At 35.2% G+C, this 19,761-nt stretch overlaps 1 protein-coding gene across 10 annotated transcripts in view; it reads left to right on the top strand.

The window, feature by feature from the left end:
• THOC2 (THO complex subunit 2) overlaps positions 1-19,761 on the top strand; it is a 51,088-nt gene that overhangs the window by 8,104 nt on the left and 23,223 nt on the right. For 6 of the 10 annotated variants that reach the window (XR_013957554.1, XR_013957555.1, XM_080624833.1 and 3 more), the window contains exons 3-18: positions 1,260-1,351; positions 2,532-2,583; positions 4,084-4,154; positions 4,891-5,012; positions 5,719-5,852; positions 7,518-7,684; positions 8,295-8,387; positions 10,803-10,958; positions 12,776-12,948; positions 13,089-13,284; positions 14,895-14,936; positions 15,620-15,661; positions 16,832-16,962; positions 17,050-17,151; positions 18,333-18,453; positions 19,664-19,757. Coding sequence is in view for 8 of the 10 variants with exons in the window: in XM_080624833.1 (XP_080480959.1) it covers positions 1,260-1,351; positions 2,532-2,583; positions 4,084-4,154; positions 4,891-5,012; positions 5,719-5,852; positions 7,518-7,684; positions 8,295-8,387; positions 10,803-10,958; positions 12,776-12,948; positions 13,089-13,284; positions 14,895-14,936; positions 15,620-15,661; positions 16,832-16,962; positions 17,050-17,151; positions 18,333-18,453; positions 19,664-19,757 (1,788 nt within the window). In the remaining 2 variants the exon portion in view is untranslated. Of the gene's footprint in view, positions 1-1,259; positions 1,352-2,531; positions 2,584-4,083; positions 4,155-4,890; positions 5,013-5,718; positions 5,853-6,804; positions 6,971-7,517; positions 7,685-8,294; positions 8,388-10,802; positions 10,959-12,775; positions 12,949-13,088; positions 13,285-14,894; positions 14,937-15,619; positions 15,662-16,831; positions 16,963-17,049; positions 17,152-18,332; positions 18,454-19,663; positions 19,758-19,761 lie in introns of those variants that run through there. The other 4 variants (XM_080624835.1, XM_080624837.1, XM_080624836.1 and 1 more) reach the window with 4 other exon arrangements.

The raw sequence follows: 19,761 nt of genomic DNA, 5'->3' as shown, positions 1-19,761 counted from the left end.
CTGGTAAGAATTTCTTTGAGTCCATGTGACCTGGATCCAGTTTTGAAAACTGCACTGGCACTTGCATTTCTTCCGTTTTCCAGAAAAACGTTTCTTGAAATCCAGTATACCACAAGCTTGTGGAGACAGGTGAGATCTGGCCATGTACCTGTGTGACAACTTCTCCACGATGTGGAGAACCACGTGGAGGTGGCATCTGAGGCTGTGCTTATGGCTGGTTTGAATTCTTCATGAATTATTAAATTGGATACTGCACGAAACTCTCACCAACTCTTGAACTGGCCTTTAAAGCAGTAGAGTTGTGTTTTACATAGAATTGATGTCTAAACCAGTCCTGCTCTAGCAATCAGTGTTCTTTTGGCAAAAGTACTGTAAAAAGTAAAATTAAGTTGTCCATTTAAAAGATGTATCTGCTTTTAATAAAGCTGCAGTGGTCTGCAGTCACCAAGTTATTGAGTACTTGGTTTAGGCCATTAAAATCCGTAACATGTATACCCATTGTGTATGTTTATTCAGTGAACCACGTGGTACATGTGAAAGGTGAAATTATGAGATCATATTATTTTTCATAAACTAAAAAGGATAGCAAAGCTGTGGTGTATTATGTAAGAACAATTCCTTACAAACTTACCATAGTTGGTTTTGCAATCACTATGTTTAACATTGCAAGATTTTTCTCAAATGCAGTACCTCTGTTTCATGTTTCGGCTTAATATAAGCTTCTGTAAATCAGCATTCTTCAGTCATGGGAGACTTTCCTTAAAAAAATTAAAATCCTTGTTAAGCATTTTTTTCTCCAATTAAATTTTGCTTTCTCCTAGAGAAATAGTTTTTGAAAGCATATCTGTATGAGAGATATGATTAGGAAAAAATACTGTAATGTTGTCTATGTATTAGATACACACATAAAGAGATGTATAATATTTTTTTGAATTATAAGGTAAAGGTGTCTGTTAACCAACTGCCAACACTCAAGTTACGTGCAGGACTAGTTTTTCATCCCATTTTACTGTTATTCCATAAGCTCTCTAGGGACAGTGGATCATTTCTTACTATCAGCTTAAATGAAGCCTTAGATACTGATGCTCAAATTTAATCTATCTGCAGTAAGAAAGTAATTCCCTTCTCTTTGGTAACAGAAGCACATCCTCCCTACTTGCAGGGTGTCTGAAGGCTACAGCATTGTTGTAAACGTTGTGTTGAAAGTTAGACCAAGGATTACCTATTATGTTCCTTAATCATCTGTTTTCTTTCAACAGATATCCAGCAAGCTCTGTATGAGCTTGCATACCATGTTGTCAGAGGAAACTTAAAGCATGATCAAGCTTCTAATGTTCTTGGTGATGTCATAGTAAGTATCTGTTTGTAATAATTGCTTACTTTGTAAATTTTTAATTTGTTATAAAAGTCTGAAAGAAAATCCAGCAGGATAATATTCAACAGACTTGGTTTTCCATGTCTAAAAAGTGTTTTTTGTCCTTTCTTCGTTTGTGTGCACTTGAAATAAATGTAGTCTGTAATTTTTTTCCCTAATTTTTGTGCTGAGGGATAGATAGATCCATTTTAGCAGAAATTAAAAATTAAGTAATCTTTTCAGGGCAGATGAAGTCTGAAGTTTTTAGCATGCTAAAAATAGGTTTCATTTGCTATTGCAGCATGTCTGTAATGCCACCTACTGGTTTTTATAATTTACATCTTGCAGTGTAACAGTGCGCATCTGCCATTTTACTGTTGAGATGTCAAAGACCTGTGACTGCCTCTGAAATAATGCATTGCACTTATTTTTGTTTGAAAAAGTTTTTTCTTACCATGCTTTGAATAAATAGAGGAAAAAAAGGAAAAGAGGGTTTTCCTCTCACCTTCTAAGATTACCAAATGTTGGTTTAAAAAAAAAAAAAAAATTGGGAAAAGAAATAAATAATAAGCTTCTAAAAATTTATTTTTTGGAAATTCAGAGATTGCTGTTTTGACGTGTATAGAACATTAAGAAAATACATTTTACAGTAATTATTCTAAGATAAGCATTTTAGGTTTTTAAACTTCTTCACTGGATTTGGGAGAAGTGAAGGCTGAAGGACATATTACTCTGGGGGCAGCATTTGATAATGTTTGATCTTTAGTCACGGTAGGAAATTGTAATTTGTTTGGTGCCTGAGAAGTTGTAGTTTGCTGTACAGGGAGGTGCTGCTCTGCAGACAGGGAGTTCCCTTGTGCTAGAGAAACAGGAAATAACCTGAGGGGTTTGTCCCTGGCCACTAGATGCTCTTATAAATCACATTAAAAGGTTGTGTTATTTCATTGCATACCAGTAATTAGTAAAGCACTTACGCTAGATATTACTCAATAATTCAGCCTCTTCATTATGAATTGATCTGAATTATTAATAATTAACACAGTTACCAGTGATGCGCATTATTAATCTGAACTCCTATTATGATGAAGTTGTCTTATGTAATGGAATAAGAATTGTCTAAAAGTGATATTGGAGTTTCTGTATCCATTAAGTGTGATCTTTCTTTTTTCTTTTTTAGGAATTTCGGGAAGACATGCCTTCCATCCTAGCTGATGTATTCTGCATATTAGGTGAGCTGGGTTCCCTTCCTTTCAGCATTGAGACATACATGCTTTGTGCATTTGCTTGTTTAATTCTTTAGGAGATCTAATTAAATCTTTAAACATGGCTTCTTTACAAGATATGCGTTGATTCTTCCTCAGTGTATCTGTATCTTGGTTCTTAATGTTGTCTGTTCCTTCTGTGTTCTGTTACAGTTTCTAGAAGTTTACCTATTAAAAGCAGTGGAAATTGATCTGCTAAGAATAGTTAAATGAGCTAGCTTGTAAGCATGTTGGATGTTGGTTAATGGACTCAGTGACTTAGCGTTGTTATCATTCTTATAAGTATTTAAAATGAAAGCTGACTTACTGGTAGGTAGATCTTCTATTCTCAGAATGTGTTCTGTAAATATTTTTATCTGTACAGTCACCACTGGTGAAACGGAGCTTGTACTAATTGTTCAAAAATCTAAAAGCAAATGGTATAATTTGCCAAATTACTCTCTGCCAACTGACCAGATGTTTACTTCTTATTCTGGTAATAACTTCTGGTTTACGGGAATAATGTTGATCCAAAGCTGTTTTTCTCATGGTTTTAGCAATTAAATCCTGCATTTTTTCCCAGATCACATTTTCAACTGCTTGCACTTTTTGTCTTGTTCTGTGTGTCTCTAACAAAATACAGCAAATTCTTTTGACACTGCTCCTCACAGATCCCAGTTTGTTCTCTATGCAGGAAGAGTGTGGGATCTCCTGTGCTGTGGCTGCATGTGATATCAAAATTACATTGGCTTTGTTTCATAAATGTTCATTCTGTGTACTTGTATCATCTTTTAATAATAATTAGTTTTTATATTGCAATATTCACTGCATTACACTTGTTTTTTTAGGCTGCGTTGTTTGTCTTCTGTGTTTTTTGTTTATTTTTGTAACGACTGCCTTGCATTCTTGAGTTCTTCTCTCCTTTTGCATCTCCTCACGTCCTGTAATGATGTGCTTTTTTTAAACTGCTTTAGCTGGGTGTGCTTCCTTGGCCATTGTTTTATGGCCTGGCTTCCCATAGGAGTGAGTTTATGAATTGCATTCAGTAGCTGATGATGCAAAAGGAAAGAATGGAAATGCAGAATCATAGCTAGTAAAAGATTGCAGACCAGGCAGTAAATGGTTGTTACTCTGACACAGCAATTCGTATTTCTCTTCTTTCATGTTTATTATTGGTTCTTAAATGCTTGCCCTTAACTTACTGCAACAGAGAGAAGGGCAGGAAAAATAATTATGGCATTCCTCTGGTTTCTGTTTTACCTTTTCATGAGACTTGTGGATGTGTGAGAATTGTCATCAAAGCATTAATATAGACTTCAAGGTGGATGAGTAGCCAGAAAGTGGCAAGAAGCTAGTATGTTATGAACAAGCTGCTTTGCACTGTTATCAGCAGTATTTATTGGAATAGTAGTAATAAGAATAAACTCTTACCAGTTCTACAAGTAATGATGTCTTTTTTTCCTTTTATTCCATCTTCTTTTATACTAGATATTGAAACGAGCTGTTTAGAAGAAAAAAGTAAGAGAGATCACTTTACCCAGCTGGTATTAGCCTGTTTGGTAAGTTGCATGTAGAAAGTCATTTGATAAAAGTATATGCCAAAATCCAACAAGAAAAACAATGAAGTTTTGATGCTTGCTCTTCTTTGAGGAAAAGACTACTAGAATGTTTTAGTAAATTCCCAAGTAATTTAAAAATGTATCTTCAAAGTGTTATGGTAGAGTACTATAGCATAATTGTCCTTTGGATTCTTTGAAGAGTTATGAAAGAACTTACTTTTTTCTTTGTCAGTTCAACAGAAATTTTGCTTCTGAAGTATATTTTGAGTTTGACTTCTCCTTTATGCAGCCTCCTCTGTCTTTAGAAGTGTCATTCCTGAGCACATGGAATGTGCTTGATTTGTAGGAAAATTCAGCATATGAAAATGTTTTCTCCCAGAATATGGGAGAGAATGGGTATAAGCTTTGTAAGTACGCAGCTGTTGGTAATAGCTAGATGGTAATATTCCTAGATGCTATGCAATATATACTTTGTTACCAGCGATTAGACCCTAGGGCTTGTTTATTCAAGGTGCTCTTGTATGTAAAAAATCTACCACTGTAAAATTCCGATTTCAGTTGAATAGTTTCTCAATTTTGTCTTCTATGTTTGAAGCAGAATGCATGTAGCGTGATGGTTTATCGTGACATTTGAACTTGGTGATTGTAGTGAGAATACATATGTAGCACAAGTAATAATCATATGGTTTCTAGGTCTTTGTAATTGACAAACTTGTATGTTTTTGATGTTTTTTAGTATCTTGTATCTGACACTGTCCTAAAGGAGCGTTTAGATCCAGAGACACTGGAGTCGTTAGGACTTATCAAGCAGTCGCAACAGTTCAATCAGAAATCAGTTAAAATAAAGACAAAACTATTGTAAGTTTTGGGGCGAGGGTTGCTTGGGGAGTGGGTGAGGAGGATCAATGGTAATTACAGCAAATGTGTTTTGTTACACTTAAGCTCATCATTGGAAAAAGAACCTTGTTAGCCCTCTGCATTTTCAGACTCTTGAGGAATGTAAAATTTTTTTGTCACCTATTGCTAACGTGATTCTCTGTATGCAGATTAAATACTTAATAATTTTATTTGTGACAAATGGGAACTTGAAAGTATGAGAAAATTAATCACTGCTGTTCCATCAGTTACCCATAGGCATTTGTTTTCATAAGTAAACCAATATTATGTTAGTTGTGGCAACACAGGATATGTTTTTGTAGTATATGTTAGTTTTTTGTGGTTTTGGTCTAAAGAAGCCTCTTAAAACTAGAAAAGGTCTTTAAGTGCTACAGAGCAGTTCTCCAGCATTAGTGTCTAAGAACAAGCTTTACAAGCATAAGCATGATTTTGCTTTTAAATCGTCTGCATTTGAAATAGAAGAGCTGGATTTGTTTGGAGACTGCTGGCTACCTCACAGGTATTCTTTGTACTGCATTGTATAATTTTTGCAATAGCTCATGTAAATTACATGTTCTTAATGTGTTCAAAATTTAGCATTTTGTACAAAAAATTTAATGTTAAGATCATAAATAAGCTTCGCTGGGCATATGTTACACAGTAGTGTTTAATTTCTGTTTATTTGCAGTTATAAGCAACAGAAGTTTAATTTATTGAGAGAGGAGAATGAAGGTTATGCAAAGCTCATTGCAGAACTGGGGCAAGACTTATCTGGAAATATCACTAGTGAGCTAATCCTTGAAAATATCAAATCTTTAATAGGTAAGGAATTTGGGCACTGGTTTTCTTACATGATCTTATGACTTTTTCTGACAGAAATTGACTTTAGACTGCTTTTTGAGATAATCTGTGGATCAAATAGTATGTCATGTGGATGTGTAGTGTGATAGTAACGTGTATTTATAGATCACCTTGGGCAGATTATGACATTTGAAAGTTCCTGTTTCTGTGGCAAAGTTAATTTTGGGAATATTATGTAGTTATTTTAGATACTGATTTTATATACAGCCTCAAATATGCATGTTGTGGTTTTGATTCATTTCAGCAATATTTTTTGTGGATGCATTTGCCATCTCCTAGCAGGCAGTTTGGAAAGTAACAAAGTAATGCTTTTTTGCTGTTAAAAGTACTTGGTTCAGTGCATGAATATTCTTTCAGTCTTCAAGAAGTTGAATTGAGTGATTCATTATAAAAAGAAATAAGAAGTAGAAATATGGCCAAATCACAAACAAAACTAAATAAAGGAAGAACATTTACTAAGTTGAGACTTGGCAAGAATGTAACGAAGTGCAAAATACATTAAAACCAGGAAACACATGTAATTGCCCATGTTTTACGCTTCCTCTTTGAATAAAGAATTATATACAATATATTAATGTTTTCATGAGAGCCTGTTTCATATGGTGCCAGTGCAGTAACATTCAAAGGCTGTGCTACTATTTAATAGAAGATAATTTCTCATCTGACACAGAACTTTGCCTGTGACTGTCAAACCCCTGTAATAATACTATTTATTTTGGAAGAGAGCTAGAGAATAGGATAGTTTTGCTAGTTACTACAGTAGAAAATAGTTTGAGAAATTCTATAGCAAAGCATTTTTCTGTCTTCTGGAATTTTAGGAATTGCAAATAGACTTCCCCGAAATTGTCAATTCTTTTAAAGTACTGAGTTGCAGTATGTCCTGGTGGTAGTGGAAATGGCTTTTGGAAAGGAAAGACTAATGCAGTTATATATCTGCGTAGTGGATGTGCCTGTAGAAAACTTCTCATGGCATAATGAAAAAAATAGTCTAGATGTGGATTCTTTTGATCTAAGGAATGTTTCTGTCTTGAGGATGTCTCCTGGACTTCTGGTGGAAAAGTTTGTATAGTAAACTACAGGTATGATTACAACATTGGCTTACCTGATCTGTATGCTTGCCCTTGCTCTCCTCAGAATAAACAAACCATTCTCCCAAACACTAGCAATAATACTGAATTCACAGGACAGTATGACCTGGTGGATCAGGCTCTAGCTCAAACCAGAACAACTTCTGGGGTGTAAAATAATTTCTATCTATCTGATGTGTGCAACTGCATGAATACGTGTGGCAGCACAAGGTGAGAGACAGAAACCTATGCCTTTTGCTGTCACTGTGGTATTACTGAGGTTGGGTGTTTACTTTTTAAATGTTTGCATTAAGGTGGCAATTTCTAGTTTCTGTAGTCTGAACTGAACATCCTGTTTAGTATCTTTGCTTAGCTCAATATTCAATATAAGTCAGTGATCAATGCTGTAGTTACAGATGGTCCAGATTATTTTAATGTGGATAATTCCAGGCTCAATTTTAACTTAAAAGAATTAACTTTAATATATTTGTGGTTTAGTAACAGAATGAACATGAAATGTAGCAGTGTTAAGCTTTTATGCTCTGTTTTTCTCCCCTAGGATGTTTTAACCTCGATCCTAACAGAGTTTTGGATATTATCCTAGAAGTCTATGAGTGCAGGCCCGAATATGATGACTTCTTTGTACCACTGATAGAATCTTACATGTACATGTGTGAACCTCAAACTCTATGCCATATCCTTGGGTTCAAATTCAAATTTTATCAGGTACTGTATCACCATTCTCAGTTTTTGGTTTTGGTGGTTGGTTGTACTCAGTGTTGAACTGCAGTCAGTTATAACAGATTTTTTAACATGAAAATTATTTTCTAAGGTGTAAAATTCCAGTATTGAAAGCAAGAATTTTATAATTTGAGTGGGAGTCTGTAGTACATGTTACAGGAGAATGCTTAGGATTCTCCAAGACAGCTGAAAATGTTCTTGATGCTTTCCATTTGAACTTGTGTAGTTATATAAGTACAGGCATTAAGGAAGAGATCGTACCTTACAAACAAAAGGCTTGTCCCCAGAAATGAAAAGCATGTTTGCAAGGGAGTCATGGCTGATACTTGTTAAAATATTAAAGAGGTTTTTTATGTATGGCTAGGAATTGCATACAAGCACCGTAAGATGTGAAGGTAGTTGAATATCTATCTCTGAACATTCTGATTGTGTATCACAACTAAGTCTAGTGCCTTTGGAATAATAGCAGTTACATGATAACAAGGAGGACTATGAGTTAATATATTTTTAACTACATTTTGAGTAATTTGTTTCATGACCTGCAGTTGTCTGACTGTTGTTTTTTCTCTTAACTTTGCTATGTTGTCCTTTTTAGGATCCAAGTGGTGAGACACCTTCCTCTTTATACAGGGTTGCTGCTGTCCTCCTGCAACATAATCTCATAGATTTAGAAGATCTTTATGTTCATGTAAGTGACAGTGCTACTCTTTCAAATGTCAAAACTAAGAAAATTTAAAAAAGCCAGATAATTTACCTGATCTCTAAAGCTTCAGATTCAGGGCATACTGTGTAATAATCTGTATATATGCATGTTTAATGTCTTCTAAAATTTCCAGCACTTTCTACTGCTGCATATTCATATAAACACACACTGAAATATGAGTGCTGTTACACTTTCTTTGGATTATCTGTGTGGCAACTTCCATTTTGTTTACTTCCTGCCTGAAAAAGAGAAATGCCTGACTAATGTTCCTTAAGAACCAGACCCTTTGATTGTTTTGCTTTACAAGATCAATTTCTGAAGAAGTGGTAGGACACTCAGCTCTTAACAGTCTTGGTTTAGCTTAATAGTAGGATGTTTTGAAAAAACCCCTTTTATATTCCTGAATAGGCCTGTCACTACTCCCATTTGCAAGAATTTTGACCATTTGTTAGTTTGGAAGAGGAAAATGGAGTTACATGTTCAGACTTAATCAGAGGGACGTACCCTCTCCGGTATGGCACTTATCAACCCAGGCAACATACTGATTTGGCAGATGGTAAAGAAAATGCTACAGTTGTAAAAATAACTTTACAATACATGTGATTTTTTTAATTTCAGAATATCCATGGGTACTTAAAGACTCTTAACTCTTGACTGAAATCAAGGAAATGAGCTATGGAAAACTTGGACTGTAGTCATACCATTAATTGCGTGACAGTAGCATTAGTCACAATAGGACCTGTCAATAACTGTCTCTGGCTTCATAGGAGTACTTTGGCTAAGAACGTGTTGGATGGAGCAGGAGTAGGAGTACATGTCTGAGATAATCTGTGTGGAGGGAGGAGTGTGTGATGATAATGTTAGTTTGTTAAGGAATGTTTGTAAGCTTACAAGACATGCTCAAACTTGGAATTAGAGTGACCTGTGCAGTCTCAACTCAGACCTGTTATAGGTATGGGCATGTTTTCTGACATTCTTGGAGCTAGAATGGTCCCTGCATCGCTTATGCTGTTCACCTTTGTCATGTTGATTTTTGGTCTCATTTTTAATCTAATTCGTTCCAGAATCACTCTGCCAGTTTTCGTCTCTTTCCATGTTTTCAATGACATTTTTTGTCTGTTCAGTTCAGGCTTAATTTAACTTGCTATGCGAGTTTCAAGAAAATTGTTAGCATGTAGGTGTTAAGTCTTAAATGGTATATGTTGTGCAGTTCCTATGCAATAGCAGCTGACAGGATTATCACTTGTATCAGCAGTGTTCTCCCTACCTCTGCCCTCCCTTCCCCTTGCAAGCCTGTAAGAACTGTTCTCTATTTGTGTTTATACACACACAGCCATATATAGTATGTATTGCATCCTGTGATTTACCCCTTGAAATGACATCTATGTATTTATTGGTGAATGTTAGTAGGTTACCTATGTTTTCAAATGAGAAAAGTGTAGCTCTTTAAACCTTTTACTTTTCCAAGAGAGATTCCTTCTTCCCTGAATTTCTGTGAAACTGGGGAATTCTACTGTCCTTTCTCTGAAGAAGGTGATGCTTAGTCTTTCCACTGTCAGTTTGGGTGAAAAAAAAAAAAGTAAAAATTTCCCTTTGTCCAAATCAACAAAAGAGAAGATTACTGTATCAAACTGTACAGTAAGTTTTGATTACTTATTTGCAGTTATAGTTTGAGCATGATTTTAGGAATCAAATCAGTACTTGGTTTTGTCAGCAAAAGAGCTTTCCTTCTGTTTCACAACTTGACCTTTTAATTTGTGAATATAGGGTTATATTCCTCACACTGATCATTCTCAAGTACAAGACTGCTGAAGTTTTATCATACTAGGTATCTCTTAATGTAAGATGGCTTTTAAGAAACAAATGTTACATGTGTGTAACCCACATTGCTGATAAGTAGGAAATTTGGTAAGCTTTAAATAGCATTCCTTTAAAATAAAGGCATAGTCAAAATGTGTAATTAGGTTACCTAGTTTTCCTTGATGATGATTTTTTTTTCCCTTTAGAAGAGCAAGTGAAAACTTATGTCTTTGAATATTCACTGTTTTAAGACACTGTATTTTGTAAATGTTAACATCAAGTATGTGTGCAGTTGTCACCATCTAGCTACAACTGGATGGTAAGTTGGAGAGGGGAAGGAGAGCTTACACAGGTAACGGTTGTGATGAAGTAGAATGGTGTTATTTCTCATGACTCCTTGATTTTGGAATAGTCTTAATAGTATACTGCTTTGTTGTCATGATGGTGACAAGAGAAGGAATCTTCCAGGCAGTAAGTTTCTTTTACTAGTAACAAGGAAAACCAAACTTCTGCTTCAAGCTCAAGTGATCCAAAGTAGCAGCACTTAAATTTTCAGATACAATGTTTGGTTTTGGTTTTTTTTTTTCTTTTTTTTTTTAGCTTCTTCCTGGGGATAATGCCATTGTTGAGGAGCACAAGCGAGAGATCGTGGAAGCCAAGCAAATTGTCAGGAAGCTTACAATGGTTGTCTTATCCTCAGAAAAAACTGAGGAAAAGGAGAAGGAAAAAGAAAAAGAGGAGGAAAAAACTGAAAAGGTGTGTGTCTGTGAACGTTTCAGATAAATATAAAAGTGTTTTCATAACAATTACGTTTGGTTTAAAATAATTTAAAATATTTTTATTGGAAAGGAAACCAGACACATGCGTATTTTTTGAAAGGCTTGTGTCTGTCCTCTTCCATTATATTGAATGTGCAAAAATGCATGGTTTGGGGTTTGTTCTGGATTTCTCTAGGTTTTAATGTTCTTGTTTCAATGGTTAATTATTTCCTCCCTTTTTGTTGTATTAGCTAAACTAATCTCTCAGCTAAAGTATCTCTCAGCATTGATACACTTCACAATCTTTAACAACTGTGTTTTCTAGGACCCATGATAGTATAATCCTAGTTGGTTTCTTAAAAATAAGCACATTACTGAGAGTTTATTCCTTATTTCTGCCAGTCAAGAATTGGGACATGAAGAATTGCCAGGCTTAGGAATGCTGGTATGATTATGCTGCATTGTAGAAAAAGGTTTGAACTGAACATTTTAAATTGTAACTGTCAGCTGTGCTTTCCATTAAATCTGTATCTATGTATGTGTAAATGTATACACTTTATTTAAGACGCTTCTATGTCGTGTATTGTTCATGTTGCTGTAGGTCTGATTTGTTTCTGTGTGTCCAAGTTTTACTTCGAAACCAAAATTATTGAATTTCTTAGCAGCCTTTGTTATCATCTTTTGTCATCTTCATTTGAGAGTCAAAGTACTGCTCAAACCATCTTATTTAGAATTAAGAACTAGGGAATCTTAAGCTCTAGGAGAAACTGCAACATTTTTCTGAAGGATTACAATGACAAATAACAAAGTCTGGACCTGTGAGATGGGAAGACGGAGAGCTGTGCTTAACAGAAACAATTTTTGTGACTCTTTACACACTTATGCAATGCATGCAGTTTCTTGAAAAACTTGTTTCTGTGTTAGTATTTTTGTATGTGATTCCCTGTGCAATTCATAGCAATTAGTAGAGTAACTAATGTGAAAGCTGTTGACAGTCTTAATTCGAGCACTTTGTGTCCAGTTTTAATGTACAATTTTTGTTACAGTATCATGGAATAAATGCCCAGATAAAGGAAATAGTGTTTAACTATTATTGACTTTTATAAATTCACAAAGTGCTTCTTTTGTGTGGTTAAAATGTCTTATTGTCTCATGACTCCAATATGAATAGTTTAGTATGGGAAATGCATTATCTACTTTTGCATTTTAAGATTCATTTGACATAAATAATAGGGAAATACCTGAGAAGTCACAGAACTCAGCAGTGTGACTAGATTGGACAGCAGTTCCAGACTGACTCTTGTATATGCCATACCTGCTTTTGCTTTTGGAGAGCATGTTTCAGAAGAGCTTTTTTCTTTTTCTTTCTTTCTTTTTCATATCTGGCTTTGCAAGAGAAATTTGTGCTTTTAAATCCAGAACAACACAAAACACAAAGGATTCCTAAATGCTTGTATTGTCCTTAAAATTCCGTGTGAAGAAATAAACTGCAATAGAATGACCTATGTTCTAATCATGTACTTCTCAGAATGTCACAGGCAACTTTATAATCTTCTGTTTTGAACTTTATTTTTAACTTTTTTCTTTGATCCAGATGTTGGATGGTTATGTGGACTGGTTTATTATTGCTTTAGAAGTGTGCTTATTGTCTGAATGCCTAGCTGAATTTTATATATATAATTTTTTTTTTACTGTGTAGTTAAAATACTAGGGTGTTTTTTCTCTAGCTATGGATTACAGCTGCATAATGCTTAAAGAGAAATATTAAGACTACTGTATGAATGTATGAAAAGCTCTTCCATTGTTGTCTTGCAGCCTCCTGATAATCAAAAGCTTGGCTTATTGGAAGCTTTATTAAAAATTGGTGACTGGCAGCACGCACAAAGTATTATGGATCAGATGCCCCCGTTTTATGCTACTTCACACAAGCCTATTGCAATTGCCCTTTGTCAGCTTGTACATGTTACAGTTGAACCTCTGTACCGCAGGTAAAGTGAAAAGTTCTGTTGCTGTGTAGGGGAAACCTTCGGATTTATAAGCCTGAATTCACTCGTAAGCCTAACTATATTGATACATTTCTAAAACTTCCATTTGTTTCATGTGATATGCTGCACATCTTATTTTTCAGAGTTGGTGTACCTAAAGGAGCTAAAGGGTCACCAATTTCCTCTTTGCCAAATAAGAGAGCACCAAAACAAGCAGACAGCTTCGAGGACCTGAGAAAGGAAGTGTTCAACATGCTTTGTTACCTTGGTCCTCATCTCTCCCATGATCCCATTTTATTCGCAAAAGTGGTGCGTCTTGGAAAAGCATTTATGAAAGAGGTTGGTATGACAGAAGAGCTTGTTAAAACTTGAAAAATGCCAATTCATCTGATGGTAAAAAATGCTCAAGTGTATGTATTTAAATACTAAAGCAGATAATTTCTTTGACTAAGAACTAATTTGGAGAATCTTACTTTAATTATTGATTGTTTTTATGATCAATAAACATAAACTATTTTTATGAACAAATTAAGGCATTTAAGGTTTATAACCAAGAATATTTAATAATTATTAATTTCTCATTATGGTCTTTATCTTTTAAAGTGTTACCTGTATGTAGATATTTAAAAAAAACAAAACCCCAACAGACATTTGATAGTAATTGCATAGAAGCTTTTGTGTCGTTAGACTGACAGTGTAGCCAATGGGGGAACAATAACCTAATGCGCATCCAGTATTTAAAATAGTTCTTGCTATTCCACCTGTTGGGTTACTTGGGAAGCAGGAGATGTTGCATCTCTTTAATTAGTGGGGTGTCGCCCTGTTCTACCAGTTAAAATGCTGCTGTTCTTGCACTTGTGTCAGGGACAAATCCCTGTATGCCAATAAGGATGAGTTCAGTGTGGAGATCTGAAACACCCTATAAAGCCTCAAGTTGCCAACTTTAGAAATAAAATGGCCTCTTGAGATTTGTTGCTGTCTTTTGATAATATTTTTACCATGCATATATTGAAGCGTTGATAGTATGACCTGTTTTCAAAGGCTGCAAGTTCAGTTTATATTCTGAACTGCCTTAGAATATACTCTGCAGCTCAGACTGAGGCTAATGATTTCTTTTGCTGCTTTTCTGATGCACACACATGCCCCCCAACTTAAAAATAACTTTTTTTGTTACCTAGCTTTTTACTTTAACTTACAACTGGAAGTCTGGGAGGTTGGTTGATCTAAATGATACTGGAGGGGAGATTTTCAGTTTTATATCTTTCTTTCTTGAAAGTATATTTTATTTCAGCTACAGCTAGCAAATATTGGAGTATTCAAAATTCATGTACCTCTAGAGGGGAAGCTTTCATGTCCAACTGTACATGATGTTGCAGAGCAAAGAACATAAGTAATTCTTGGGATTGAAGATCTTTTTGTTTAACTTCACAGATTTTGGCAAGAGAGTTTGCTCTCATCAGGTTCCAAGACGCAGTGATAGGATGGCAAAAGCTACACTAAGTTTGAGTTCCAAGTAGTCTTTGTAATTAAAACCACAATAACTTAAAGCATTCCATCTTTCCATACTTCCATATCTTTGTAGGGGGTATAATATCTCAGCATCTTCTCATCCAGAATGAGAAGATTTCCCAGTGGATAATAATCTGGATTTATAGCATGCTTATTTCTTGCCGGCCTGTGAGAAGATAGATATTTGAGTGACACACTATGTTGCACTGACAGTGCAGCTAATTTGGAAATCATAAGGGGGTAATTGATTTTATTGTTGTCAGCAGACTATTAAGACTGCTTTGTCATTAAGTTCAAGTACTGAAGGTTTGTGAGAAAGCCCTTGTTTCTGTGGATACGTACAATTTAGGAGTCTCGTGCAGTTTTACTGTATATATATGAATATAATAGTTTAATGTTTTTCTGACAAGAATGAGCAACATTTTAGCTATTTGCTCTAGGTTGGAACTGTGAAGAAATTCGTCAGTGACAGAGTGGTTAAGGTAACACAGGGAAAGTTATTTTTAATGCATTATTGCCATCAGCATGTTCTAGTTATGAAACTACGTTTAACACGCAACAGAAATACTTATAACTGGAGGTAATTTGACTGTAAGTTAACCCGTGCAGTAGTTTAAAAGTTAGACTACTAACATTGCAGTGCAGCTTTCCTGTGCAAGTGTACCTTTAAAATAATTGTGCATTGACTGGTGTGATAGCTAAATATGCTTTTCATGGAATGGAGCAAGGAGAGAGAAAATAAAGTAATTTAGTAATGAAGGCTAAAAGCTTTAGAGGGTACTATTGTGAAAGAAAGATGGGGAAAATAATCTGTGGCTGTTGATTATTGGGTTGGAAGTCCTGGGGGTTTTATTTTTAGGTAGAAGGTGAATGCTTAGGGTACTCCCCCCCCCCCCCAAGAAAATTCAGTATTTCTTATATAAGTTTCCTTTATTTTGGTTATTACCTTATTTTGAACAAAAGTGTACAAAGGCCCTATATATGTTCGCAGTGCATTTCATCCCTGTATTTAAATTTCTGTTAAAAAATCAGTGCTGACAGATCTGCTAGATTTTTACTAGACATGTAGCCCTTCAGGTTTATGCTTTTGCTGAGGTAGCCCTGTTCTGAAACTGTAACTGCTCCATTAATTATGCTTCAATTAACACGATTGTTTTTGTTACAGTTTCAGTCTGATGGAAGCAAACAAGAAGATAAAGAGAAAATGGTGAGTTTATTTTGGAGGAAGGTGCTTTTATGTGAGATTGTGAGTGAGGTTGGTTACACCCAGGGTTTTCTTCTGTTTTGTTTTCCTGTCTTTTTCCCTTTTTAATTTTTTATTCCTGCGTTCCTCATATCTTTTTCTCTTAGTCCTGTGCATTCTACTTCTTACTTGCTCAGAATCCACTGGAGTATCTCCAGCTATGTAAATACACTTTTCATGGTGGCACCTTGTATCTTAAAGAACTTACTGGAGAAAAGCGCAGACGAAAAGAGAAATGAGAAGTAGGAGAGGTGTTTAATAGTGCAATGGCTATTTTTAATTTCTTGGCTAATTTAGCTCTTTCTAAACTTCCTAATTTATTGACTTACCAAGATTGGTCACAATGAAACCCAAGTGTCCAGTTGAGAACTAATTTACAAAAACAAGTTGGGATTTTTTTTGTTTTTTAATCAAGAAGCAAGTTTTCAATATGAAGTTCATGCAGTTTTCATTATTACTTTCATTATTATTTATTACTCCCATTTCTCACTTGTCATGAATCATTGCAGCTTTCCTGAATCATTGCAGAGAAAATCAGTCTCTTCTGGGTTTTTTTTTGTTAGTGTTCTCCTCTGCCCCCCATTATTCTAACATAGCTCCATGGAGAAGAGAAATGCTTAAGAAGGGGTGAGGATAGGATATTGAAAACATAGAGGTTGGTGCTGTGTCTTGGGAACATGAATAAAGCCTTCAGGCTTTAATCTGGAATTTTGAAAATGGAAGTAGTGGCAGGAATACTTTAATACATTGAAAACAGTTGCCAAAATCTATTTTCTCCTGTTACGCTTTGTGCAAGCACACAGTCCATAGATTTAAAATTATTTAATTGTTTTGAAAATATGAGTGCAATTTGCTGAAAACTTCAGCAGCTTTGCTTAAATATCTTATATAGTCAAAATATTGACAGTATATATGGCCCAGGAATTATCTAATGAAAGATTTATGATACGAAATATTTAAGTACTTTTTAAATTTTTTTGTTTGGTTGGTTTTGTTTGTTTAGGAAGTCTTAATCTTGTGGCAAACTTGTATTCTATCAGTCTACTAAGATGTTTAGTTTCTGCATTATCTGCATAGCATTGCTTCTAATGTACTTCCTTGATTCTTACATTGAGTTTCTTATCTTTATCTCAGGAGATACTGTTTAGCTGTCTGCTGAGTATTACCGATCAAGTCTTACTGCCATCTCTTTCTCTGATGGACTGCAATGCATGCATGTCTGAAGAACTATGGGGAATGTTCAAAACTTTTCCATATCAGTACCGGTGAGTAGAGCAATTTGTTTCTATTCTTTGGAAGTGGTCTCTTGAATTGTCAGTCCTAAAAATGTTTTTCCTTTATAATCTTTCAAGGTACCGGCTTTACGGGCAATGGAAGAATGAAACATACAATAGTCACCCACTTCTAGTGAAAGTTAAAGCTCAGACTATAGACCGAGCCAAATACATCATGAAGTAAGTTGACTAAGTACATAAATATTTATCAACTGTGATACAATGTATTGTATGTTGCCAGTTGAAGAAAAGAAACCTTGACAAATACATTCCCTTTCTAATGACGCAGTAATTTCACTGATAATCCTTGTTCATGAAGTAGTTAATGTACTGTGGATAAATATGTCAAATAAGTAAGGATACAGACTCCGTTTGTCACCAGTAAGGATATGTAAAAAATGTCTCATTAAATTAATTAAAACCTTTTCCATGGGTATGCTGTTTGAAAAGTTGCTTTGCTTATGGAAATGTCAGAGTGCAATGTATTTTTTCTAGGTGTGGAGACTCTTTAATCCAAAAAGTCTCAAAAGTCTTGTTACAGTTTCTGTAGGCTTTACAGTAGGGCGGTGAGTTGAATTGAATGGAAGGACTCATTCTCATATTTAAGTGGGCACACAACAATTTTTGATTTTGTTCATGTTTAACGTCTCTGACATAATTTTCAGGGGTTTAGGGTCTCCATTTGTAGTTGCCAAAAGCAAATGCTCTGGTTTTACAATGTGCGTAATTAGAACCTTTGTACATAGGGAAGACAGAGTAATTGCTACTGTATTAAAGACTTTGGACTTGCAGCCACGAAAACTAGAAACAATCATTGTGATTCTCTTTTACCTTGCTGCATAGCTACTTCAGGCATGAAAACTTCATATCGCTTCTGTTGTAAAATGTATTTCAACTGTGCAGATGAGCCGTAGTGCTGTTGTTGAGATTGCCATGTGTACAATTCCCTTTTGTATTAATCGACTTCAGGTTTCATGTTAAGCTCATATCTTCAGTAGGGAATGCTGTGGAAGTGTAACAAAATGAAATCAATACTGTTTTGCAGTGAACACAATGCAACAAATGCAAAATAACTGTTCTGTGGCTAAATTAAAATTTCAGGAGATTAACAGCATCACCTGCTATTTTTATATGTGGCTTAGGTCTCACTGACAACTTCTGAATGCAAAGTGCTCAAAGTTGACACTATAATACCATCCATACTAGTACAGGGACAACTGTAGGATTATAGATTTTAGATTCCCAGGAGAGTAATATTTCTATACTTAGATTTCTTAAACTCCTGCTAGTGAGAATTTAATATCTGTGACTAATAAACAGTATTTCTTTACTGGAACTAACTTGTTGTTTTCTTCTTTTAGCTTGTCTGTTCCAATAAAATGTGTTCCCTTTCACAGGCGTTTAACTAAGGAAAATGTGAAACCTTCTGGAAGACAAATTGGGAAGCTCAGCCACAGCAATCCTACAATTTTATTTGATTATGTATGTAGTTATATGTATTTGAATACTATTTCATCTAAGAATTTATATTAAAGTACAGGAAGATACCTGCTGTCTTAATGAGAGGGCAGTTCTAATTTCATTATTTTTCATTTTTGATGTAAAATTTAAAACATGCTGATTTGCTTAGTAGGGCACAGGCATGAGATGTTTTTCAAGAGCTGTTGTCATATTTAATAATCACTGCACATAAAATTACATCCACTTATTTGTAGTAGTATTTAGTCTGAGATAGCTGAGGTGGGCCTCAGAGGTACAGGTGTGCGCTGATCATCAGGTTATGAAGAATGCAAGTTCAAGTTAGGTTGCTCTGGATGGTTGGAAATACATGTGGTGAAGGTACACCAGGGTTATTTAGAAGAAAACAAAGCTTTGAAATGTGAAATACGCCTATGAAGTTGGGGAGGACTTTTAAGATTGCTTGGTGCTACAGAATGCTAAGGCGTGTAAAAGTATGTTGGTGGATCTCCACCTTATGCACAGATATGACTTGTGGTTATCAGTCTACCAGTTCTTAGGTTTTACTTGAAGAAATCAATGCCGCAGCACATGTGCATGCATGTCATGTACCAAAGAGAACATTCTAAAATAAGATTAATAAGGAAGAAGTTCTTTACTGTGAGGGTGGTGAGGCACTGGAATGGGTTGCCCAGAAAAGTGATAAATGCTCCATCCCTGGCAGTGTTCAAGGCCGGGTTGGACAGAGTCTTGGACAACATGGTCTAGTGTGAGGTGTCCCTGCCCATGGCAGGGAGGTTGGAACTAGAGGATCTTGAGGTCCTTTCCAACCCTAACTACTCTATAATTCTATGGCTTAGGTTCTTTTTTATAATAGTCGTCTTATTATACGTAGCAACAGAAACTTACTGCAAAGATTTAGGAGTCTTAAGAAATCTTAGAAAAAAATCAGTGAAATGTTTTTGCGATTTTTATTCTCCGATAATTAAAAAGAAAAAATTATGTAGAATTGTTTTTACATATTAGAGACGTGTTTCACTGGTATCTCTAAGGTAGTAGATAAATTATTGGTAGTGCATTTGAAAGTGGTTTAAGACCTTCAGAAAAATAATTTCAAAGCATGTTTTGTGTAGGTTCTGAATATTTAATAAGCGTTGTTAAATGGTTTTGATTTGTTATGTGAATGATAAGGAATACTGCTCCTGTTCAGCTGAATGTCTTTTGTTACTTCCAGATCTTATCACAAATACAAAAATATGATAACTTAATAACTCCAGTTGTTGATTCACTGAAATACCTCACTTCGCTGAACTACGATGTCTTGGCATGTAT

This window comes from Psittacula echo (genome assembly GCF_963264785.1).
Source record: "Psittacula echo genome assembly, chromosome: 8".
Classification (NCBI taxonomy): Eukaryota; Metazoa; Chordata; class Aves; order Psittaciformes; family Psittacidae; genus Psittacula; species Psittacula echo.
The sequence above is the reverse complement of the archived record's forward strand: the minus strand, read 5'-3'. Positions and strand labels throughout refer to the sequence as shown.